At 57.8% G+C, this 21842-nt stretch overlaps 12 protein-coding genes across 12 annotated transcripts; 7 read left to right on the forward strand and 5 right to left on the reverse strand.

Moving 5' to 3' along the window:
- Window positions 1-169: 169 nt before the first annotated feature.
- Window positions 170-2451, reverse strand: SCHCODRAFT_02562968 (uncharacterized protein). The gene is made up of 2 exons (XM_050343774.1): window positions 1712-2451; window positions 170-1660 (listed from the first exon to the last, which is right to left on the reverse strand). Exons 1-2 carry the CDS (start codon window positions 2391-2393, stop codon window positions 258-260), a joined length of 2085 nt encoding a protein of 694 aa, XP_050203068.1. The 5' UTR covers window positions 2394-2451; the 3' UTR covers window positions 170-257.
- Window positions 2452-2747: 296 nt separating this feature from the next.
- SCHCODRAFT_02482665 (DUF1630-domain-containing protein) lies at window positions 2748-4986 on the reverse strand (the record flags this gene model as incomplete). Its single annotated transcript, XM_050342817.1, has 7 exons — window positions 2748-3235; window positions 3296-3483; window positions 3534-3694; window positions 3745-4197; window positions 4245-4428; window positions 4486-4567; window positions 4632-4986. The coding sequence occupies 7 exons, from the start codon at window positions 4984-4986 to the stop codon at window positions 2748-2750; spliced, it is 1911 nt and encodes a 636-aa protein (XP_050203069.1).
- A 121-nt stretch (window positions 4987-5107) lies between these two features.
- On the reverse strand, window positions 5108-8041 carry SCHCODRAFT_02710429 (uncharacterized protein; the record flags this gene model as incomplete). The annotated part of the gene is made up of 19 exons (XM_050347036.1): window positions 5108-5386; window positions 5433-5665; window positions 5717-5732; window positions 5788-5911; window positions 5970-5977; window positions 6044-6084; window positions 6131-6188; window positions 6239-6298; window positions 6346-6364; window positions 6418-6440; window positions 6501-6892; window positions 6940-6962; window positions 7013-7083; window positions 7135-7206; window positions 7259-7559; window positions 7610-7617; window positions 7670-7712; window positions 7764-7886; window positions 7937-8041. 19 exons carry the CDS (start codon window positions 8039-8041, stop codon window positions 5265-5267), a joined length of 1842 nt encoding a protein of 613 aa, XP_050203070.1. The 3' UTR covers window positions 5108-5264.
- Window positions 8042-8384: 343 nt separating this feature from the next.
- Window positions 8385-10159, forward strand: SCHCODRAFT_01117717 (Aldo/keto reductase). The gene is made up of 7 exons (XM_003035704.2): window positions 8385-8709; window positions 8771-9058; window positions 9110-9367; window positions 9424-9518; window positions 9570-9695; window positions 9744-9796; window positions 9874-10159. The coding sequence occupies exons 1-7, from the start codon at window positions 8671-8673 to the stop codon at window positions 10065-10067; spliced, it is 1053 nt and encodes a 350-aa protein (XP_003035750.1). The 5' UTR covers window positions 8385-8670; the 3' UTR covers window positions 10068-10159.
- Window positions 10160-10358: 199 nt separating this feature from the next.
- On the forward strand, window positions 10359-10931 carry SCHCODRAFT_02463110 (uncharacterized protein; the record flags this gene model as incomplete). The annotated part of the gene is made up of 1 exon (XM_003035703.2): window positions 10359-10931. A coding segment is annotated over one exon (573 nt), but the record flags the coding sequence as incomplete, so codon positions are not given.
- A 435-nt stretch (window positions 10932-11366) lies between these two features.
- On the forward strand, window positions 11367-12241 carry SCHCODRAFT_02481691 (uncharacterized protein; the record flags this gene model as incomplete). Its single annotated transcript, XM_003035702.2, has 3 exons — window positions 11367-11657; window positions 11712-11856; window positions 11913-12241. 3 exons carry the CDS (start codon window positions 11367-11369, stop codon window positions 12239-12241), a joined length of 765 nt encoding a protein of 254 aa, XP_003035748.1.
- Window positions 12242-12429: 188 nt separating this feature from the next.
- Window positions 12430-14266, reverse strand: SCHCODRAFT_02481802 (uncharacterized protein; the record flags this gene model as incomplete). Its single annotated transcript, XM_003034867.2, has 3 exons — window positions 12430-12734; window positions 12786-12918; window positions 12977-14266. The coding sequence occupies 3 exons, from the start codon at window positions 14264-14266 to the stop codon at window positions 12430-12432; spliced, it is 1728 nt and encodes a 575-aa protein (XP_003034913.1).
- A 165-nt stretch (window positions 14267-14431) lies between these two features.
- SCHCODRAFT_02607813 (uncharacterized protein) lies at window positions 14432-16416 on the reverse strand. Its single transcript, XM_050344278.1, has 4 exons — window positions 16367-16416; window positions 15707-16315; window positions 15574-15655; window positions 14432-15183 (listed from the first exon to the last, which is right to left on the reverse strand). Exons 2-4 carry the CDS (start codon window positions 16306-16308, stop codon window positions 14845-14847), a joined length of 1023 nt encoding a protein of 340 aa, XP_050203071.1. The 5' UTR covers window positions 16309-16315; window positions 16367-16416; the 3' UTR covers window positions 14432-14844.
- Window positions 16417-16811: 395 nt separating this feature from the next.
- On the forward strand, window positions 16812-18022 carry SCHCODRAFT_02482037 (uncharacterized protein; the record flags this gene model as incomplete). Its single annotated transcript, XM_003035701.2, has 4 exons — window positions 16812-17038; window positions 17086-17713; window positions 17764-17850; window positions 17930-18022. 4 exons carry the CDS (start codon window positions 16812-16814, stop codon window positions 18020-18022), a joined length of 1035 nt encoding a protein of 344 aa, XP_003035747.2.
- A 40-nt stretch (window positions 18023-18062) lies between these two features.
- SCHCODRAFT_02036123 (uncharacterized protein) lies at window positions 18063-18629 on the forward strand. The gene is made up of 3 exons (XM_050341577.1): window positions 18063-18245; window positions 18403-18439; window positions 18491-18629. The coding sequence occupies exons 1-3, from the start codon at window positions 18099-18101 to the stop codon at window positions 18559-18561; spliced, it is 255 nt and encodes an 84-aa protein (XP_050203072.1). The 5' UTR covers window positions 18063-18098; the 3' UTR covers window positions 18562-18629.
- Window positions 18630-18793: 164 nt separating this feature from the next.
- On the forward strand, window positions 18794-20288 carry SCHCODRAFT_02607821 (uncharacterized protein). Its single transcript, XM_003035700.2, has 3 exons — window positions 18794-19395; window positions 19445-19904; window positions 19967-20288. The coding sequence occupies exons 1-3, from the start codon at window positions 19124-19126 to the stop codon at window positions 20261-20263; spliced, it is 1029 nt and encodes a 342-aa protein (XP_003035746.2). The 5' UTR covers window positions 18794-19123; the 3' UTR covers window positions 20264-20288.
- Window positions 20289-20465: 177 nt separating this feature from the next.
- Window positions 20466-21134, forward strand: SCHCODRAFT_02607824 (uncharacterized protein). The gene is made up of 2 exons (XM_050344279.1): window positions 20466-20514; window positions 20566-21134. The coding sequence occupies exon 2, from the start codon at window positions 20639-20641 to the stop codon at window positions 20927-20929; it is 291 nt and encodes a 96-aa protein (XP_050203073.1). The 5' UTR covers window positions 20466-20514; window positions 20566-20638; the 3' UTR covers window positions 20930-21134.
- Window positions 21135-21842: the final 708 nt, after the last annotated feature.

Below are 21842 nucleotides of genomic sequence, written 5' to 3' on the forward strand. Positions count from 1 at the left end.
TGAGATTCTGCGCGAAGATGCCGTGTACTCCCACCCGCCTCGCTGGTCCGACGATTCGATCGGCGCGCGTGTATGGTCCTTCCCCCAACTGTGACACACCCCTCGTCTTCATCGCAGCCCGACACGTCGAAAACATCAGTCCTCAAGATTCGAGAAGCTGAACAGAGTTGACCAGGGAACACGGAGTGCCATTGTTTTCTTAGCATAATCCATTGCCATAGCGTAACTCGACAGGCTTGATAGAAGAGCCCTGTACACTACCCACCTCTCCTACTCCAATTCGTCCAGTCAAACTGCCTCTCCGGCTTTGGCGGATCCTTGTCTTTTGTCCCTTTCGCCTCCCCCTTCTCTTTGACCTTCCCCTTTTGCTCACCCTTCCCTTTTGTCGCCTTCGCTGCCTCCCTCAGGCTCTTCGCGATTTCGTCTGGCGGGAACTCTGGTCGAGGGAGAGCCGATATGGGTACCAGAGGTTTTGGCGGAGAGGCATTTGGACGTTTGGGTGGAGATGAGGTCCTGGACCCCTGCGGAGAGATATGCGAGGAGGATGGAGACGAGGTTTTGGGGCGCGATGAAGGTGAGGCCCCGAGGCGCGACGAGAAGCCCCCGCGCTTAGCAGCGAACGGGTTCGCCTTCTTGGTGGCCGGCGTCGACGACGTCGCTTTAGCACTCTGTTTGGGCATCGCAGAGCCCTGAGCCGACGCCGGAGATCCACCAGCCGCAGCCGCTCGTCCCTTTTGCACATCCGCTTGACCCCCTACCACCGCCGCTTGTTCCCCAGCCACAGCCGCTTGTCCCCCTACTTGTCCCCCTGCCATAGACGTCGGCATCCCCCAGGCCACCCCCGCGTCCAGCTTGGGTCGCTTGCGCGAGACGAGGAAGGCATGCGCCGCTTTGCTCACGGCGTCCTTGTTGGATGAGATCAGGGCGGGGTCAAGGCGCGTCAGGGCAGGGTCAAGGCGCGATCCCTTGCTGGACGGAGTGATAGCCTTGCTGGACGAAGTGATGGAGTGTTTCTGGCGCCGCTCTCCCAGTTTAGGCAGCGAGGAGTAGGGTGGCGGGGGCCTATAGAGCGTAAACCGTGGGTCCTCTATCTCTAGGCGGGGTTTGGCAGATGCCTCCAGTCGGTATTTGGTGAAGGGACGGTTTGAAGAACGATGGAGCGATACGGTCGAAGGCGAGTGGCGCGACAGACGAGCTTCGGGAACGCCGTAGAACTGCCGCGCGTTCAGGCGGGACGCGAACTCGCGGGAGTCCTCAGCGACCTCGGGTGCATCAAGAAGGCTAGCGATATCATCGCTAGTCGGCCCTATCTGGTCTTTTTCGACAGTCGTCGCAGGCCGACATGGGGGATATAGCAGTTGGTCCGTAGCTTCAGGCGCATCTCCTTCTCCCGCGGAAGCGATCCTCGAGTTCCTTGCATCAAAGCCGACGTCGTGCAACTCGTCATCAGTGCGCAACCGTTGAAGAGCTGGATATCGTTCCTGCGCGACGGAAAGCGTGTAGACAGTCGTCGAAGAATGCAGCTCGGGCTGCTCCGTCTGCAAGTTTGCGAGGATGAGGTCATGCGGCGTAGGGTGGAATAGCCTTGCGTTATCGCACGGGCTGAAAGGGAATCCACCGTTGCTGGGTAATCTTCCGGAGCATGCTGTATCGCGAATATCTGCTCGACCTTTGTTATGACCTGTTCCAGCCAGAATATAAAGATCCGTACCTATAGCGCTCAGGAGAGGAAAGAGCAGAAGATACTCAAGCACCTCGTCCTTGACCGCTTTACACCCGCGAAGAGACAGAACACGCAGTGCTCGTGGACCCTCGTGTCCGTCCGGCGCGCCAGTACGCGGCCGAAGCAGCTTAACACCGAGCGCGGATACCCTAGTCTTGCTGATGTCCAGCGCAGCCAGATGGCGCAGCTCGAACAACTTGTGAATGGTCTCATCTCTGAGATTAGAACTCCCAGACAAATCCAATACAACGATAAGACTGAAGCGCTTCGTGCACTCGACGCGCTGCAGGAGCGGCAGATACTTGTCGCTGAGCGCGAGAGAGTACGTAGAGAAACAGGACGGCAGTCCAGTGAAGACCTGCACGATGACCGCCCAGAGTCGGGGTTCGAGCGCATTGTAGTCGAGCGTGTTGTCGAAGTACGAGTAGGATGGGATTAGGGTGCGGAGGATGTCCGGATCGCCTTCTGTTTCTGGTGGCACGTATGGTAGAGAGACGCGTCCTGCGTACTCTGGATAGTCGACGAGTCGGCGAATGCAGAAGTAAGCAAGACTGGGCACATGGGTCCAGGGAAGCGTCTGAGCGCGTTCGTATGGCCCAGGAGTGGCGCAACTTGAGGGAATTGTGGGAACGCCATCATGAGAGTGCGAGTGTAATATGATGGGTGCCATGCAACGGACCAGCACCAGGGCGTCGCAGAGACAATGGTGGTCCGGGAGAAGGCGCGGGCGTGGGATAATCATCACCTGCCCTCCGCATGTTGAACTTGACACGTGACCGTATTCCGTTTGTGGCGTGGCACCTTGCACCTCAGTATTACTGCTTGAATTCGCACATAAATCTACTTGCGCGTGCAGAGTAGAGTTGTTGGCGTACATTCTATCCAGTGTGTATTTCATCCTGTAAAAGGGTGTGTACATGCTGTGAGGCACCAGTGCCACAATATCCCAGACTATGCTATCCTTACTATACGTCTTCTCCCGAGCCCAGGCTCACTCCTTCCTTCGTGACTGACCACCCTGACCCTACCTCCCCGCCTGACTCAACACATCGATCACCACCTCCTCCTGCTGCGCTAGCCACAGACCAAACGCCGGCGTCTTCAGCCACCTCTCGTAGAACTCCACCCGCTTCCCGCTCGACCGGAACGGCAGCGTCGTCCCGTGGGCTTTCAGCGAGGCGAAGAAATGCGTGGTGTTGAAGGGCTTTAGGCGGAGGGGCGGGGGTGGGTTGTGACTCGGGCTCCTTGCATGATTATCTACGCTTGGGGGTCGGAAGGTTTGCGAGGTAAGCACGGGGTCGGAGGGTATGGGCGTGTATGATGGGTGCGGATTTGACGATGTAGACGACGCCGAGGATGCATGCCCGCTCGAAGGTGTGCTCCACCCCGACTGCGCGCTGGCAACCTCGGCAGGTGTAGGGATGAGGGTGTTGAGGTATCGGGAGAGGGGGAGCAGCAACTCGGTCGTGCGCGTGCAGAAGTGGCGGCGGAGTAGCAAGGAGGCTTGGAGTACTGGATGGGAAGATTAGCACGGAGGCGGGCGAGTGGGCAAAGTGTAAGGGATAGGCGTACAGTTGACCTCCCCTCCCTTCTCACAGGCAGTCTCGAGCTGCTTCAATAACGACCGGTCTTTAGAGACGTAGCGCTTATGCGTCTTCGTCTTCCAACCCGGTCGAGGTCCAGCTGTGGCTTGTGCTATTCCCGCAGAGCCACCTCTTGACGGGTGCAATGCTATGGAGTTACGCTCAGAGACTCGCTTCCTGGGAGTGCATTAGACGGTATAGCACGGACGGGGATGACTATCGCATACCCTAAACTGAGTATATGGGGCCAGTGCGCGCACGAACGTTCGAAGAATGGGTTCGTGACACCGAGAAGTAGGCCCGATTTCGGAGGAAGCTTGTTCACCAGGGCAAGGTGGTCGCGGTCGTGTATCGTAAAGTATGGTCGTATGTCCCCAGCTAATGGTATCTGATGTCCCAATCAGTACTTGACGCAGTCCGAGAGCAAATAACACTCACCGGCCTCATCAAGTCCCTTAGCCACCATACTGCCTGGCTCGTCTCCGCAGGTGACGCGCCGAACAGCAGTATTGGCTCGTTGAGCACAAGGCACTCCCATATCGACCAAATATGCGGCAACGACGCTTCGAACAGCAATATCGCAGGCGGCAATAACGACGCGGCCGTCGCGGGTATCATAGTCTGCAACGACGCGTTCACAAGCCGTTCCGCGACGGAGGGATCGAGGGCCTGCTGCTCGTCGATGGTGCGAGGTATTTGGGCAGTGACGACGTTCCCGAGGAAGCCAAGCTCGACAGTCGAGCCCGGTGTTGGTGGAGGCCATGTTGCAATGTTGTGGCACGCGCTCTCGAGCATGGGGACGCCATGCTCTTCGTAGAGGGGTCCTAATAGAGACATAACGGCGGCGAAGAGGGCAGGGTATTGGTGGTGGGTGAGGATGACGACGGATCGCTGTGGCGCGTCAGCCGAGGTCAATGACGCAGCGAACGGACACGCACCTGCTGATACCCTCGCTTTATGCTCGCATCCTTTCGTTGACTGAAGTGCGCGAAGCCGTAGATGAACCCATCGATGGTGGGCGGCCGCTTCTCGTTGCCTATCGCCTCGTCCTCGCGTATGCGGAAGGAGTGCGCTTGCGCGCCCTGCTCGAATTGCGCCGAGTCCGGGAAGGAGGAGAACGCGCTAAGGAGGACTGAGCGACTTCAGACGACATCCGAGGGCGGGGAAGCACAGACTAACATGTTTTCGATTTCGTCCGGGTAGAGGAAGAGCGGCGGGTAGATGCCATCGACGACGGGGCCGTGGTCGATGTCGAAGTTGACTGCATGGAGGGAGCGAGGTCAGCAAAGGACAATGCATGGAAGGAAGGTATCAATGGTACGCACCGACAGCAATGCCAAGTATCCACCTGCGTATCTTGTCCGCGACCGTTGTATCCACAGAAAGCGAGTCCAAGATCGACGGTCGCCGGGACCGCACCGACGCCGTCCTCGGCAGCGTCTGCGATCGCGACAGGGACGACTTCCGTGCCCCCAACAACAAACTCGGCGATGACGGGGACCCCCACCCCAAGCTCGCTCGCTTCGAATGTTGTTGCCTTGCGCCCTTCACCGGCGTGGCGTCCGGCACAAGCGCGGACGCGACGTTCGTAAGGGAGAAGCTTGTGCGGACGGTGCCCACGTCGATCTCGTCGTCGTCCCAGATATCATCAAGGCGGAGGTCGGGCTTGGACTTGGGCATGGCAGGGAGGTGGTGGGATGAGGAGAGGAGGGCGAGGGGGCCGCCTCCTGGTCGCCCGTCGCCTGGTTCCGGGCATTTGGAAGGCACGAGGGTCAGGCGCTTCTTTCGCAGGTTCTCACGCGATGTCTAGATCGGCGCGACGCGTCCCGCCGAGGTCGCGTCTGAAGTTTGAAGAGCGAAAGTGGTCAGATGAAGTTATTGGCAAGTACTACATGTCGACCTAAATGCGATCTAGAGAAAGAACACAAGTCCAAGAAGCGTCTACACCGCCTCTGAATCTAGTCGATCAACTTCAATGCGCCCGCTCCCACTGCACCTCCGGCCACCGGTCGTGTAAGTCTATTCTCACCAGCCTTGACCGAGAAGTTCGCGCTCGCAAAAGCATCGAAGTTCGCGTAGCCTACGTACTGTAAGCCACACGTCAATGCGTAGCGCGAACAACTCACTGATATTCCGCATCGCATAGTACGTCGCATTCATCCACTCAGGCGAGATCGTCAGTGCGAAGAATCCGCGATAGTACCCCTCGCTCCACTGCAGAGGAGCATTGGCTGCGACAAGGGCGGCAGAGCGATTGTCAGCGGCGGCAGGCGCGAGAGATCCGAAGGATGATCCAGAAGTGACAGCAGTGCCAGCGAATTCGACGCCTAGGGCGCCAGTCCCCGTCACTGGATCGTAGCTAGCGCAGATGTCAGTCTATGTGAGGATTGAAGTTGTTATTGACGTCCACCTGGTGTCATTGGGGTCTATATGGAAAGGTCAAGGTCAGCATACCGGGAAACGAAACGTGACGAGACGTACAAGCAATATCGGACACCCAATTTGCGTGGCTGTCCCCGGAAAGCACGATGGTGTTGTCGATACCGTTCTTCGTGATATGATTCAAGATGCGCGCGCGATTAGCAGTGTAGCCATCCCAAGCATCCTGTACAGGGGGGATCAGCAAACCAGCGAAGGACCAAGAAGGTAGAACGAGAGCGCACGTAGTTGTCTACACGAGGGGAGTGGCGTCAGTCAGCAGCTTGAGGTTCAGGCGCATGGATCGAGGAACACTCACATGAACCTTCATTGTCGAGTTGCGTGAAGACGATCTGTTGCCTGCGACACGTCAGCTCCGACAAAAACAATGGCGCATACTACGCACCCGACGACCTTCCACACAGCTCCTCGATTCTGAGACTGCGAAAGAGAGTCGGCGAACCCTGAGCATGATCAATTGCTGTCGGTAAAGTACAGCAAGCCTACGACTCACATTGCTCTTGCTCTGCACCCATCAGCGACCTGTTCGCGTAGTTCGCTAGACCGGCGACAACTGAAAAAGATGTCAGTAACTTCAAAACGGAACAAGGACGCACTCACAATCCGTATTGTAGTACACCTGTATGGCGTGAGCCTCCATGACTTCCGTAGAGTGGTTGTGAGAGAACCTACATCCGTTATGTCCCTGTCATACTCTGCAATCCGGCATCGCCGTCAGCATGCCTGCTCTCGAGCCAAAACGATACCCTACTCACGCCTCGTATCCAACATGATCAAATCTAACAATTGCCCAACCTGGAACCCCCTCCAAATCCTTAACTTGTCATCCGCCGTTACCTGCCTCACCGGCAGCCACTCATGATACGCCCTCACCCCAGCAAGCTTCCGGTCCGTAAAGCACGCGCCAGAGGGAGAGAACGTACACCCCGACGCGTTATCGCCCAAAGCGACAGTGGAATCGTTGCTGTCGGCCGTGCCGGCTTTCCAGGCGTTGTCCGCGATCTCGTGATCGTCCCAGACGGTGATCCAGGGGTGATTCTGGTGCGCGGCGACGAGGCTGGGGTCGGTGCGGTACTGGGCGAGGCGCTCGCGGTAGTCGGCGAGGGTGGCAAGTTCGCGGCCGGTGACCGCGCGACCGATTTTGTCGCTGGATGGTCGTGAGTGATAAGAAGGAGTGAGTCAGACTCTGCTCACCCATTGCCAATGGATTCGTAGATCTACAAAGCTTGTTAGTGATCATCTCCCGCGCTGGACAGGAAGGACCAACGTAGTCTCCCAGATGGACGAAGAAGTCGGCGCTTGTGTTATAGGTGCCGACGCCATAAGCATTGAAGTAGCCTGTAAGGGCATGTTCAATGCATGTCATGACGCCTCAAAATTTGGGCGCACCGTTCTGATACTGGGAGCATGAATATACGGCCAGGGTCAAGGGATCGCCGCCGTTGACGCTATCCGCAGGCTCTGTCCAATCGCGTCAATGTCATCCTTCTGCTCTCTAGCGCAACGCACTTACCATCCGGACTCGGCAACGTCCTCGTTCTACCCAACGGGCTCACGCTCCCCTCATCCGTACAGTCAGCGAACTGATAGTACAGCACGGTGTCCTGCGGCAAGCCCGTCGCTTCGACCTTAACTGTGAAGTCGACGTCGTAGTTAGTGAAGGCCGAGCCGGAGTCGAGGGGAGAAGAGAGGTCCGGGGAAGCGGAAATGGTGTACGAGACGCAGATGGGGACGCTCTGGTCGGGCTGGGTGGCGGAGTCCGAGGAGGGCGCTGCACGAGTCCAGAGGAGGACGGAGGTGTCGTAGGGATCGCCCTAGCCGGAGTGTTAAGCTAGAACCAGGCCAATATAGTGTGCATACGTACACTCGCAACTACAGTCAGAGTATGGTCAGTGAAATATTCGCAAGAAGGGGAAATACGCACCAGAATGAGTAAAGTTAATGCCCCCATTCCAGACGTATGGGCTCTGCAGAGATGTTGAGACATGGGCGATCGCAGCTGTATCAAGGCAGCTCACATTGCTGAAGTCACCGCCGTAGAAGGTAGGGTAGTGATCGTCCTCGAAGGGCGAAGCGTCCTGCATCTGCCTCTTGGCAAAGTGGGCATGACGTTTCTCGATTGCTTCAGTGTCACGGGCAAGCTGCAATGACCAGGTCAGTTCAGCCTCATATCTTGTGAGCGGATACTCACCTTAGGTATGTCCACAAGGGGGGAGCGGTACACCATGTTACGATCCAGGAGCGAGGCCGCCGCAAGCGCGGTATGCGCACCGAGTAGCGCGTAGACCCAAACCATGTTGTACGGTGGGTATAGCTTTCACTGCCTGCACTTCTGCAGTCCTCACACTCACTTAAGTAGCAGCCAGAATGAGCACCCCATCCTTCAGCTGATCTGCAATTGGAGACACGTTCGTCGCTCCGAGCGCGTGCACCGCGGCGATCAGCATCTCGCGGGCTGCTCAAAGGGTGGGTTTGCCGTAATCAGGGTATTCATCGTTCGCAGAGCAGAGGGAACGTTCGAGGGCGAGCGAATCAGGTTCATCGAATTTCAAGGATGCAGCATGAGACCATGACGGTTGGGACAAGCCCGACCCGCGGGTCAGAGAACAATGGACGCGCCGGATTGCCATTGTTTACTCGCTACTTCGACTCGGCCGCCATCGTCTTCGTGTTGTACAGCGATGCTGACTGACTTTTGCGCATACCTTGCCAGTGAATCATCGTCTTGAAGTGGCCTCGAACTCTTGACCCTCGGGCGCGTAGGCCAGAGGGCCTGATGGCGACATGACTGGCGTGCTTATCGGTATCGCCGTCGCCCGTATGCCGCCCCATTTGTCAGGCTCAGCGACCCGGAGCCTCTTCCCCTTTCCCCCGAGGCACCCTAGCGGTCGTAGCTGTCCTTGACCTCCATTCTCTTAGCCTACCATGGCCTTCGGAACGGTGACGCTGAACGACGGGCATGCGGTTCGTCTACAGCCACCTTTGGAGACATACATCCCCTCATTTGGTTGATACGGATTCCCAGATTCCTGCAATTGCCTACGGCACCGGCTCCAAGTGGAAGCAGAAGAGCGTTGTCGAATATGTCGCTACGGCAATCGACACCGGCTTTAGCCACATCGACACGGCCCAACGTGCGTTGTCCCCAACCTCATTTCATTCCCAAGTTGCTTATATTTCATCAGAATACTCCACCGAACCGGACGTCGGTCAAGCTATCCGTGAATCCGGTCTTGCTCGGTCGGACTTCTTCGTGACCACCAAGTTCGGCGGCGGAGAGGTACAGGAAGAGTTCAATAAGAGCTTGAACAACGTGCGTATTCAACGCATGCCTCTCTGTCATCTGCTAAATCTCGTATGATAGCTGGGCCTCAAGCAAGTCGATCTGTACCTCATCCACTTCCCCACTCCGCGCATTGTGGGCGAGAAAGGCGTTGCGGGAACATGGCTCGAACTGGAGAAGATCAGGAACAGCGGCAGGGCGAAGTGCGATTGCCTACTGCCTATCATCACCCTTGTCGTACTTACAGAAGCTGCTAGATCCATCGGTGTTAGCAACTTCCAGGTCAGCCACCTGGAGTCCGTCGCCGAGGTGTCCACCATCACACCTGCAGTCAACCAGGTCCGTTCGGCCACTTCATACCTACAACGTAGGCGGGCTCATATTTGCCATCCCAGATCCATCTGCATCCCTATAACTATGCAGAGATGAAGCCCGTGCTACAGTACTGTGCGGCCCACGGGATCGTCGTTGAAGCGTACAGCAGCCTCGAGTACGTGGATACCTTGTCGTCAGTATCGTTTTCTTATGTGTCTCCTCGCAGCCCCATAACGAAGTTCCCGGGTGGCCCCGTCGATGCACCGCTTGTTGCCGCTGCCTCCCGACGCGGCGCTACGCCGGTGCAGGCCCTCTTTCTCTGGGTGCGCGCCAAGGGCGTAGTCATCGTCACGTATGTACTTCATCCTCCATGAGACGATTGCCCTCAACTTGCATGCAGCACCAGCTCAACGAAGGCGCACATGGAGGAGTATCTCGCTGTCGGCGACCTTGGTCAGTACCGCCTATTGCCCGACTCACGTCGGACAGCATGCGTCGCGTCATTCAGTAACTAACGCCGGGCCTCACAGAACCGCTAACGCCCGAAGAAGTAGCCGCCATCGACGAGGCTGGGAAGGACGGCCCGCCTCCTGTCACCGCCGTTATGCTAGCACGCCGTCAGTTGACCGCCCTTGCGCTGTGGCGCGTTGTGATACATATGATTCTCGCAGTGATTATGCTGACCTTGGGGTGGAAAACTGGCTGGCTGCTGGTGAAGGGCTAGATAGAGGGACGCTCCGGAGATCATCGTGATTGTATAGGGGGAATTTGGTGTCGTACTTCGACTGCCCTTGTGAAGCTTGTTGCGCCTGATTCTGTTGTGTCTGCTCCTTCTCCAGCGACTTGGTCATTGGGGGAAACGGCAAGTCCCGAGGTTGTGGGTCCTCATCGGCTCAATCACGTGCGCCTTTGGCGAGCGCCTGGTCATCGAATTCGCATCTTGCTCTGCACCTTGTCGATACCCAGAGCCGGTCGTGCGCGGCGCCTCCTCTGCAGCCTATAACGATATCTCGCCATGACACGCCTAAGCCCTACGCTCCAGTTTCAGATCGTCGCCCTCGAGCTTATGGGCCCATGTCCGCTGGACTGCGATCTTGTCGAGGTCAGACGTTCGCAAATCAGGAAAGCCGAAGCCCTCCTTCCGCGCACACGACCTTTCTCGGCTCTCAGCAAAGGCCCCCCTCCGCGAAACCCTGGCGACCCTCCTCTTCGCGTTCCGTGGCCTACCCTCAGTCCTGTGATCCTCGCGCTTCTTCACTTCGGCACGCTCAGCCTGCACTTACATTTTGCGTACAAGTCATCCTGCGACACATGGAAGCACCTAGCACCTCACATACCTGCTGTCGTCGACTGGCTCGACCTTATACTCCCGACGAACGGCAACATAGCAGTGACCTCGACTACGGGCGTCTACCTCGCTCCCAACATCGTCTTAGTGGCCCTCAGGGGGTTGTGTAAATCTGGCCTTCACGGCGAGGACATCCCCGGCGAGAAGACGTGGCAGTTCATGGCTCGAACGCCTGTTCTATCCTGGCTGCTCGATCTCTGGCTGAACTTCTTCGACTCCAGTATATACGACGGGGCTATTATGGACGACTGCGCTCATCAGACTATTGTCCAGCTGTACAGGTTCTCTTGCGGGGAGTATCATGCGCCATCGGACTCTTCTTCGTCCTCAGGCCGGCGGCAGAAGGGGCAACTTCCGTACGAACTCATCTCTCTGCTACGCGACAAGTCCAGTCGCCGCAATCTCTGCCATATCTCTGCGCGATGGGCTTCGGCGCTTCAGGAACGGGCAGAGAGCGACAGCAATGCTATCGATTTCTTTCGCCTTGGATGCGCTCTGTTGACCGTTCCCGAGCTATCGCCCGAGGTGTATCCCAAGAACGCCCTCAGGCGCCTTCTGCAGTGCCTTGAGCGGCACGCAACTCTCGGTCACCACGATACACTAGCTGAAGGGCTGCGCTACCTTGAAACCATTTGGCTCGTTACGGCGGACCACAGGACCCTTCAGTGGTCTATAATGGAGGGCGTCTTCACGATCATCCTGCGGGTCGTGGGCGGTGAATTGTCATCAGCTCTCGCCGAAGCAGTCACTCGCCTCACCCGTACCCTTCGACAATCTCTGGTCTTCTGGCGGGTCTTGGACAGCTTCCGGCGAAGGCATGACTCCGAGATGTCGCGACTGCGCCGCCTTGCTCAGGACCATCCTATCATCGCCGATGTCCTCACTGCGTACGACGCTCGGATTGAGCAGTTTCACATAGTGGAGAAGGAAGTTGTGGAACGGAAGAGACGATGCGCGCACGATGAGGTAGACTTCATTCCGACTCAGATCGCTCAGGCCTCTTCGCTGACCAATTTGCAGTGCCCGTCGCCGGAGTCAGATAACACCAATGAGCGGATGCGCGCTTGCGCATGTAGGAGCGTTTGGTATTGCTCTGTCGACTGTCAGAGGCAACACTGGACGAGCGAGCATCACGAGAAATGTGTATCTGGACACAAGAAACGGGGTATGTGTGTCGCGCAGCCCATCTTTTCTCGAGCGTGCCATTGAAGTTCTCCGTAGGGCAGACCGCCTCCCGCGACATACATTTTATTGTTGAGCTTGTCCTCGACTATTGGAAGAAAAATGAGCGACGCATCTTGGACGACGCTCTCGCCATTGACCCTCTTCGCACCCATCAGCTCGAAGTGTACATCGACCTTCGTCCTGCCGTTATCGACCATACGATCAGGCTTATGGGACAGAGGCCCTGCGAGGACACGGCGTGGGCAACAGAGCTATTCGCGGTATGGCTGGACCACGGGTATACCAATGTGAGCTGCGGTGTTTTCGAGATGCCGGGAGAGCATGAGGAAGCCGTACAGGATGAAATCGAGGACGAAGCGTCGTAAATCTGTTAAGAACATTTTATCTATCTGGATTCTAGCGATACCTTCGAAGTAATACCTATCCCTCTTCGATACTTGCCATGCCGAGTTGCCTAGACATTTTCTGAAATACTTGTCTCCCACATTACGCCAGCATACCGAAGCGAACCTGTCGCGCAGTATCATCTCGAAATGCCTGAGGGCGCTAAAGACTAAAGGTAAGGGTCCCAAGAGTACAAGTCGTAACCTCCGTCTATCAATTCCATCCTATCCACGCCTCCCTCACGCCAGCACGTCGAGACTAGCCCGCGCCACATAGTGTCGGACGGGTTTTTCGGTCCACCAATGACTACTCTATGCTGCAATACGGCTGGTCGAAGGTCGATGTCAAGCAGAATAACGTGTTGGCGATGTGGGTCCAGCACTAGTGCATCCGAGGTGATGCGTATTTGATTCGCATATAGATATTCGTAGGCAAGCGCGACGCCGAAGTGCACGTCACGCATGGTTGTCTGCCCTGCAAAAGCTGGTCAGAGGCGTGTGGTGGTTGACGGGCGAGAAGGCTTACTCTCGTCTGCGTAAAGGCATTGCTGGCGGTGCTCTTTCCAATGTGCACGCTGACACTCGGCCGAGCAGTACCAAGCTCCTCGACATGCACACGCACGCATGCGAGGTCTGCGCGTATTCGACACGTTCGGGCACTATACATATGGTCAATGAGCGCCTCTGCCGATGTACAGAGCATACAATGCGACTGACCGAGTGCTCTAGCGAGCATCGCTTCTTCCGTGCCCTCCAGTCCTCTCCCGCTGTCCGATGCACAGTGATGCGAGCGTCGTAAGCGGTCAAGATACCGGCCATCGCAGGATGCGAGTCCGCAACACGACGCAACTCGGGAATCAAGTGTGCGTTGTTGCGCTCAAACGCATCTAGGACGCGCCAAAACGCAAAGCCGTCCTGCAGACTCTTTCCCGCAGGATCCAGGGTCAGGATGGTTCCCGTCTTGCTCGCCAAGATCCGGAAGAACATGAGAAAGACGCCGTCGTTGAGGGACCACACGAGGGCTTTCTGCGTCCTTGATTTTGTCCATATGTCCGCGAGGTACATAAGGCAGAGGCCCGCGGCGCCGGAGTTCGGGTTATTGGCGTAGCCCTGCAAGGCAGTGACGAGGGCTCGGACGACGCTTCTGGGACAGGAAAGCGGCGCGAGTCCGGGTATAGAGCTGAGGCTGCTTGCGAAGCGGAAGAGCTCGAGCGCTACCTCTTCCTGCACTGGTCCTTCAAATAGTGTGGCGTAACGGGCGATGAGGCGGCACATGCGACGCGGCTGGTTCTGCAGTTTCTGCCGTATCGCATAGGCAATGTCGTCGGCGATGTGTATGCGGGGCTTCTTCTCGCTGGCGAAGCCATCATACGCGAACTTGTAGAGCAGCTTGACGGTCAGAGCCGCGGTGGATATTGACGGGCGTTTAGCGTAACGAAAGAGGTTGGTCCATAGATCCGTCACGTAGAGAAGAACGTGCGTAGAGAGCAGGTACTCGCGCATCTTCTCGACGCCGCCGTAGAGTTGTGGCGTGCACAAGCCGGTCAAGGTGATGATGATGGGGTAGCAGATAGTTAAATGTTCCATTGGCACGTCCTCCTCATCCCTCTTTACATTCCCGTTCATGGGATGCACGAAGTCGAGCCACTGTAGGACGACAGGAACGTAGGAAAGCAGGTGCTGGAAGACGACTGTCGGGTCTGCAGGAGGCTGAAAATTGTCCAGGTCCATGCAGAGCGCGCCGAAGTACAACGCGAGCGAGCGGATGACGTTCGCGATCTCAGGATCCTGCGGATGGAGGGGTTCGTCTGAGGGATTGCGCAAGGGAGGTTTGCCGTCGAGGTCGATGAAGGGGCGGCCGCGTCGGAAGAGACCGTCAAGCTTGTTCAACAGCACGCGTTGGTGGGCAGGATCTCGGTTCTCATTTGAGCGAGTGCTATTGTTGATTGCAGCCGTGAGTTGGGTTATCTGCTTCCTAGATTCTGCTATGCCGATAGCGCGCGCCATGCCGCTGTAGAGAGAGATGTCTTGACGCTAGATGGAGGCGAGAGACAAGCGAGCGATCCTTTCGCAGGCAGCCGAAATGTGGCGCGAAGCATATGTCATCACCGTGACCGCCTTCCCCCAGGAGTTCTCCGTTCTCAGTCAGTTTTCCGAACTTCACGCCCATGCTTCCGAGAACCGCGATCATATTTCTAGCAAGTACATGTCCAGTACCTAAGGAGGCCAACCGAAGAGTATAGATATATCGTAAGCGTTCGTCAAGCAGCAAGGGGGAGGGGTTAGCGCGTGCGGGGTCAACGATGCCAACAAGGGAGTCCTTCCACGATTCAGTCGTAAGTATCGGGTGTAGAGTAAGAGAAAGTAAGGGCAAAACACTGCAGTGGGCGGGGCGGAGGCGACGAAGCATGCACAAGGAACGAACACGTCGTAAGGAATGAATGAACGCGCCGTCCTCCACACACCCGGGCAATGCGTCGCACAGGCTAGCTGAGCGAGAGGGGGTAGAAAAGAAAGTAAGTAAAAAGTACAACGACCGCGGATTCAGGATCATAATCATAACATTGGCAAGCCACAGCCGCCGCTTACTCGCCCCACCAGCGCTGGGGAGGGCGCGAGGGTGGTGCGCGTCCGCGGGTAGGGGGAACGGCAGCATAGTACTCCTCCTCCTCCTCGATGACTTCGTCCTCGGGATGATGTGTGTACTCCTCGTGGATGATGTCGACACTGGTGGTCTTGGGTGCAGAACCGGTCTGCATTTGCACCGGTGATTCGGGGGCGGGGAAGGCGACTTTGCGGGTGCCAGCGGGCGGCGGAAGAGTGACGGTCTGGGTGGCGGTGGCGGTTACGGTCTGATACTGAATCTCGGTCTCCGATACGACGACTGGTGGTGGAAGTTCATGTTGAACCTGCTGCTGGATAATCTGGAGAAGCAGTCAGTACAACGTTGCAAAGATGACGAGGGAGGAAGGAGAAAAGAAATATGGCAGCTCCTCAAACACCACGCGCCGACGGGCCGTCAGTCGCAGACGCGTCGGTCACAAATCACGAGCAGGCGGGACAGCGTTACAACGCGATCGGACTCCGCGATCTAATGCTTCCGCGGAACGCGGTCACGCCCTGTCGCGACGCGTGGTATCTGTAGAGGAGCGAGGGGACGAGGGGGACAATAGAAGCGAAAGACACCGTAAAGTCCCCCAAGCCCGGACTGAGGGAGGCGAGTAACGCAATGGGAGTTTACGGACTGGAGTTCATTGACATCGCGTACCCCCCTCGTCTCAAAGCTCTGAACGGCGCTGGAGTGGTGGCGCTACCTTGGGTCTCCGCTTGCCCTGCGGCTCATAGAAGTACTCTTCCTCGACGGTCTCCGCGGGCTCGCCAGCGTTCCCGAGACGACTGAAAAGACCATCAGACGCGTGGAAGTATGAGTGTGGGAAGCTTACGTACATGAGTTGCTCTGTGATCCAGCTCTCGCGACGGGAAGCATCGTGTTCCCGACGGTTGACAACCTCCTCACGCTTGGAAATGTCCCTCTCGCGCTCGGCGACCTTGAGTTCACGGTCGATGATGTCGTCGATGCGCGGGCTATGCCAGCCAGGTGGGGTGAGCGAGTCCTCTTTGATGACCTCCTTGACCACGGTCTGCGCCGGGAGGGGAACGGTCTCGTACACGGTCGTCGGCACGCAAGGTGCGCAGGCCTGAGGAACAACACCACCGGGGGCACCGACGAGGAGCTCCGCCTCGCGGCGGGCAACCTCTGCCTCACGCTGAGCGACAGTGTGCTCGCGGGCGATGAGCTGCTGAGCACGCTTCGGGTTGAGGTAGCTCAGGACGCTGGTCGTTTGCTTTTCTTCGCCGGTAGCGCCACCACCAGTGAGTGGTGAGCTGCCGCCCGGCAAAGAGAGCATGACGGCCAGGACCGCAAGGATGAGAGAGAGGACGAGGAGGAGAGTCGTCGACGAGATGGTGCGATGGTGGTGGTGGGAGTGCGAGGAGCGCTCGCGCGACCGGTGTCGGTCACTGTGGTGGGATGTGGAAGGGTGGGCCATCCTGACGCTGCTGTAGTTCGTCAGTGTCTGGGGAAGTACGTGTCGATGCGAGACGTACCTAACCGATGAGCTGGGCGACAGAGAAGTGGCGGGGTTTCTGTGGGGGCGTAGGATAGACGTGGTGGAGGAGGGGAGAGGCGTGTCTGGCGTCAGGGACGTTATCTTCGGTCGTTTTTTCGCGTGAGGTCGTCAAAAATCGGGTTCGGTGTGTCGCGGTGGTGGTGGGGTGGAGGAAGGACGGAACGGGAAAACGAACCAAGTTTTTATCGTTTATCGGCCTCGTGTTTACGTCACAGCCACCGTGACTTATGTACACGTGGGTGTGACCGGTGCGCGGACACGTGTCACACTCGCCCATTGTTCTCCTCGGCCGCGATCGGTGCCGCGTCTTTGTTCTCACCACGATGTCGCTTCGGAGGCACCTCGCGTACAAGAGCCAGGGAAATGCAGCACACCTGGACGACGACGACGAGTCGCCTGCCGCAAGCCCATCGCGCAGCAGAATGAACGGCCCACCGGTCACCCCAGCGCGCAGTGCTCGCCCGTCCATAGGCCTGTACAGGTCGCCCGCATCGACACCCTCTATCGCGTCGTCTATCCCCTTTGACTGGGAAGCCGCGCGCTCACACAAGCCTGCCCCCTATGGCACGCCACTGCGCAAGAAGACCTCCGGTGTAGGTGGCGGCGCACCACGCAAAGCAATTGTTCGCAAAAAATCATTGTATACGAGGTGCGTTTACAAGCCACTAACTTCGTTAAGTGGCTCACAAGTAACAGGATAAGGGACATTCCCAGCCGCATCGCGTTTGAGTTTACGCAGTTCCCCAACAATGTCCCACTCCCCTCGCACCAAACCTCCGCCCGCATCCTCGGCGGTCTGCTGCACTTCCTCCACCTATGCGTCCGCGTCAGCCAGGGCCGCGCCGTTCCCGACTCTGAGCTTGGTTGGGAAGACATGTATGCCGAGGACACCGGCGCAAGCTGGTTCAGCTGGACCGTGCCCCTCACGCTCCTCCTCCTCGGCGCGGCCATCCTCAACGCCATGTACCTCTTCACGCGCGTCAGGATCTACCGCCTGCACCGGCGGCAAGACCCCGTGAGCTCGCCGAATGCAAAGTACGTGTCCGAGGAGCTCGACTTTGAGCCACTCGAGGCGCCCTCGATCAAGGAGCAGCTTTGGGGCGCGTTCACGAAGAGCTTCCGCTGGCTGCTCGGGATGAAGCCGAAGGCAGCGGCGAAGACGAGGACGGCGACGAGGATACTGCAGATGGAAGTCTGGACCCCGGGGGATGTGGAGACATCGTTGTTCTGCGTGTACTCGCCGGTGCATGCGCTGTTGTGGATGCAGACGGGCTCTTCGAACTGGATCATGATGTTCGCCATCATGGCCTTGGTCGGCTTCCAGGTACGTTTCTCCTCTTCTGCTTATGACACCTTATTGACATGATCATCCAGCTTCACGCCCTCTGCCACTCATTCAAGGCCCTCGTCAAGGACAAAGAAATTATCGCCGCCGAGGTCATGCATGAGTACAACGAAGGGGTACGTCCTTTCCTTTCCTCTTTAGTCCGCACTCTTGCCCCTTATCCCCTTGTACTCACCCCGCTAACACCCCAAGCAGTTCGTCTACCCTCGCGTCAACCCCATACGCAAAGACGCCGCCGTCATGACCCACCAATCGGAGATGGTCGACCCCTGGGAGGATTACTATTGATCGACTTCGCCGTGTTGAAATCCCGTTCATGGTCTGACATGATCGCTCGGCCAGCAATCATGCACGCGCTCCACGAATGCTCACGCAAGCTCAAGCGATGCCATGCCTCCGACGAACAAACGCCTATGCATGGGACGATTGCCCAACCCATACTTACCCTGATATGACTCCAGCGACACCTCTATCCCATCTGCATGCCCCGACCCCGACCACATACTGTACAGTACGTCCACAATGCTCACCATGCCTCTAATGCACATCACATTGCTTTTTCTGTACACCCCGCGTGCTCGGCTGGACTTCCCTCATGTCGCACCGAACGTCCTCATGCTGCTCTTTGCGCACGCCCCGTGTTGCGCTTGACATGCTCATCTCCGTAGGCGTGCTTCTCTTCGTGCATGTCACGAACAACCGCAAGTGCGTGGCCAACCTGTCCCTCGCAATCTAACCCTTGCTCTCACGCTACAGGAGGATCCGCCAACATGAGGGCTGATAACCTTTCGACATGGAGGAATTCTAGTAAGCTTTTGACCCCTTGACCGGAGCATTCTATGGGGAATGCGATGAATCCTTACTCCGTCGGGCCGTCGCTGGCAGAGCGGGGCGCGTGGTGACCTTGCGTCTTTCCTCCCTCCTGCGCTCACTTCACCGCTATCTGTAGCTGCGACGCGCATACACTGGTGAGTCCAACCTCGACTTCGTTTTTCAAAGCCTTGCTCACGCATCTTTTTCCAGCTGAACTGAAGCCCTTGACGTGATCCGATGGACGACCTAGCCCCAGACGCGCCACCCGTCGCGCACAAGCGGAAGCCTCTTCCACAGGAGGGTAACGATGAAGGAAGATCGCCCCGGAAGCGGCCCGCGCCGTGGAAGCCCCCAATTGACAGTGGCTGGCCACGGAGAGGGCGCGGTGGTGATGGTGGTTCGCCTGCAAGGCATAGCGGTGACTTACAGAGCGGAGGACTCGTAACGGAAAGGGGCGGACGGCGAGGAGATGGTTTGATGGGTCGACACGGAGACGGTCGAACTGGCCGACACGGCGATGGACGCAGCGATGCCGCTGGTGGATCACGCACGTCCAGCGTAGCTTGGGGATATGGCATGAATGTCGACCAGCCTGCGCCACCTACCCCTCAGCAACAGTCCCCTAGCACCGCGTCTAGTGGCAGCACCCAACCTCGGTTGCATACTCCTTCCTTTGCGGCGCCGTACACGCCGAGCAGGAGCGCGTCTGCAAGCCACGCATCGGTCGACGCAAGCATCAACTCCAGCAATGTGGGCATGCTCGATGTTACCGACGCCATGATCGCGCGTATGTGCAGCCCTCCTGGTGCGCCGCCTGCCGACCAGACCTTCCTCGACCACCTTACTGAGTACGTCGTCACCTTCTCTCGAGATGCACGAGCTGACCGAGCCGTCCAGCCTCCTCACCCGTGCCGTACGCTTGTCCGACCGGATACATCGTCTGGAGGACGAACTCTCACTCCGGAATCAGCTGCAGTTGCGGATCTCCGCCGATGCTAGAGCGGAAGACGGGGAAGAGGGAGAGATAGAGACGAGTCCGACGCCACCATCCATGCAGCAATCGCATACCGAGCAGGTGCTTCAGCAGCTCAAGGAACGGTACACCGTGGTTCTTGAACAGCTGGCTTCCTACCCTGTCACCCTTGCGTGTGCGGACGTCGACGCGGTAGCGAGAGAGGGTTTCAAGCAGTATGCAGAAGGGCTGCTTGCGACGGCAAAGGATGTGTTTGAGCGATACCAGCAGTACCTTCGACAACAGGAAGCCCAAGAGGCACGACAGGAAGCGCGACGCATACGACAAGAGATAGACCGCGAGGTGCAGGCTACCCAACACGAGTTCGATTCGGCTATGCGCGCGGTGAGCGTCTTCTCAGAATGACCCACGGTCCCAAGACACTGTTGCTGACACTCGTATATCAGTTGCTAGAGGACGACAAGCACACTGCACCTCTGACGAGTGCTCTTGACGCCCTCGACATGAGGCAGCGAAGCATACGCCGCCGACTGCCAATCCAGCGAAGCCGTCAGGTGGACGATGTGTTAGCGATATGCGTCGACCGCGCGTTGAAAACTTCGGGCGTCCCGCAACGTGTGGATGGGTGGGCTACGAAGACCAGGGCTGAGCTTTGCGAGACAAGGAAATCTGTCGAAGATCAGCTCAACCTGCGCCTGCGTGTTATCCTCGACCAGGCGGTTTTTGGTAAAGCGGATAGATAAAATACATACTACATCTATGATCTAAGCGCACTTGAGGTGTACGGAGAACGACAGTTGTCGTGAACGTAGGTGAATGGGGTCAATGAGAATAAGGATCGGTGTGGCATGCCACCCATGCGCGCAATTGATGCTAGATGGGGATAATCACATTGTTCTTGCCTCCGTGACATACGACCGCATTTTGTCCCGAACTCTGATAGGCTCTACCTCTCTCCATGGACCTCAATAGGAAAAGACCGATTCGCTGTCGCGCAAGTATTCAGACGACCCCCGAAAAGACCGCAGACTCACACCGTCAGTAGTATTTCCATCCGGATGGTACCCCCAAGGGCGAGGGATGCGGCAAGGGCACCCTCTGTGGCTTTCAGCATCCGAATGACCCGGGCTGGGCAGACGCGTATCTCGCGCGCCCCTTTGTGTCAAAGTCCCGAAATTACGCCTCTGAGGGCTGGGGGAACAGCGAACGACGAAGACCTTCACCACCCAGACGGTCGTCCCCACCACGAAGATCCTCGCCGCCTCCATACAAGTCTGCACGACCCCGCTCGTCCTCACCACCCTCAGGCGCGCGGCCACGGTCTCGCATCCCCTCCGCATCCAGTCGCCGGGACGACTCGCCACCCCCGCGTCGCCGATCGCGCGACCGTGACATGGATGTGCGCATAGGTCAGAAGCGCCCACGCAACGCGTCTTGGAGTCGCGAACGCAGCTCAAGCCCGCGCAGAGGCCCTCGTTACGATGACGGTCGATCGCGCGAAGGTCGGCGGAGAAGCGGGAGCAGAGGGAGGGAGAGAAGTCGCGAGAGGACCCGGACGCGTACGGACGAGCGGGAGAGGAGCAGAGAGTCGCGACGAAGGGAGGAAAGTGGAGGCCATCCCGGCGCTCGACCGCGAGATAGGACGCCAAAACGCGAACCAGGGCCCGAGCCATTGCTCAGGCGCACGCCGCTAGCACCGGCCGCGATGCGGAAGGCTAGCTGGGGTACAAGGTCCCCAACACCTCTTTCACGACGAAGCTCCTTCGCTACCCCAGGCGCGGCTTCTTCCTCTCATCGACTGGACACCGCTGAACGCCAAGCCCCATCCTACCCTCCCTCTGCCACCTCCATCGCGTTGCCACCTCGCGAGAAGCTCCCCTTGCTCCCTGATCATCAGCTACTTATCCAAGTTCTCGAGGAAGAAAGGGAGAAAGGAAGGACACGACCCCTTCTTTCCAGTATCGCAGTGCGACTGCTTCATCGCGAACCTGACTTGTACCGTCGGACGAAGACCAAGGATTTCGCAGAGTACATCGCTCGGGCGATCTCAGCGGGCATAATCACTCGGAATGGGCTTAACATCTCCCTTTCGGACAGGCCTGATCTCCCTCCAGCATCAGCTTTACGGACTTCAACATCTGGAACACCAGCAACTGCTGTACCGCCAGCCCCTTCAACTATGCCTCCTCCGCCACCTCCCACATTGGCACCCCCGCCACCACCTACTTCCCAGCCACCATCTTTTCCCGCGTCCATACCGCTTGTAGCACCTTCTTCCGCTTCCGCTGTTCAGGACCAGCATGCTTCACCTCCTTCCTCATC

The sequence above is a fragment of the Schizophyllum commune genome (assembly GCF_000143185.2).
Source record: "Schizophyllum commune H4-8 unplaced genomic scaffold SCHCOscaffold_1, whole genome shotgun sequence".
Taxonomy (NCBI): domain Eukaryota; kingdom Fungi; phylum Basidiomycota; class Agaricomycetes; order Agaricales; family Schizophyllaceae; genus Schizophyllum; species Schizophyllum commune.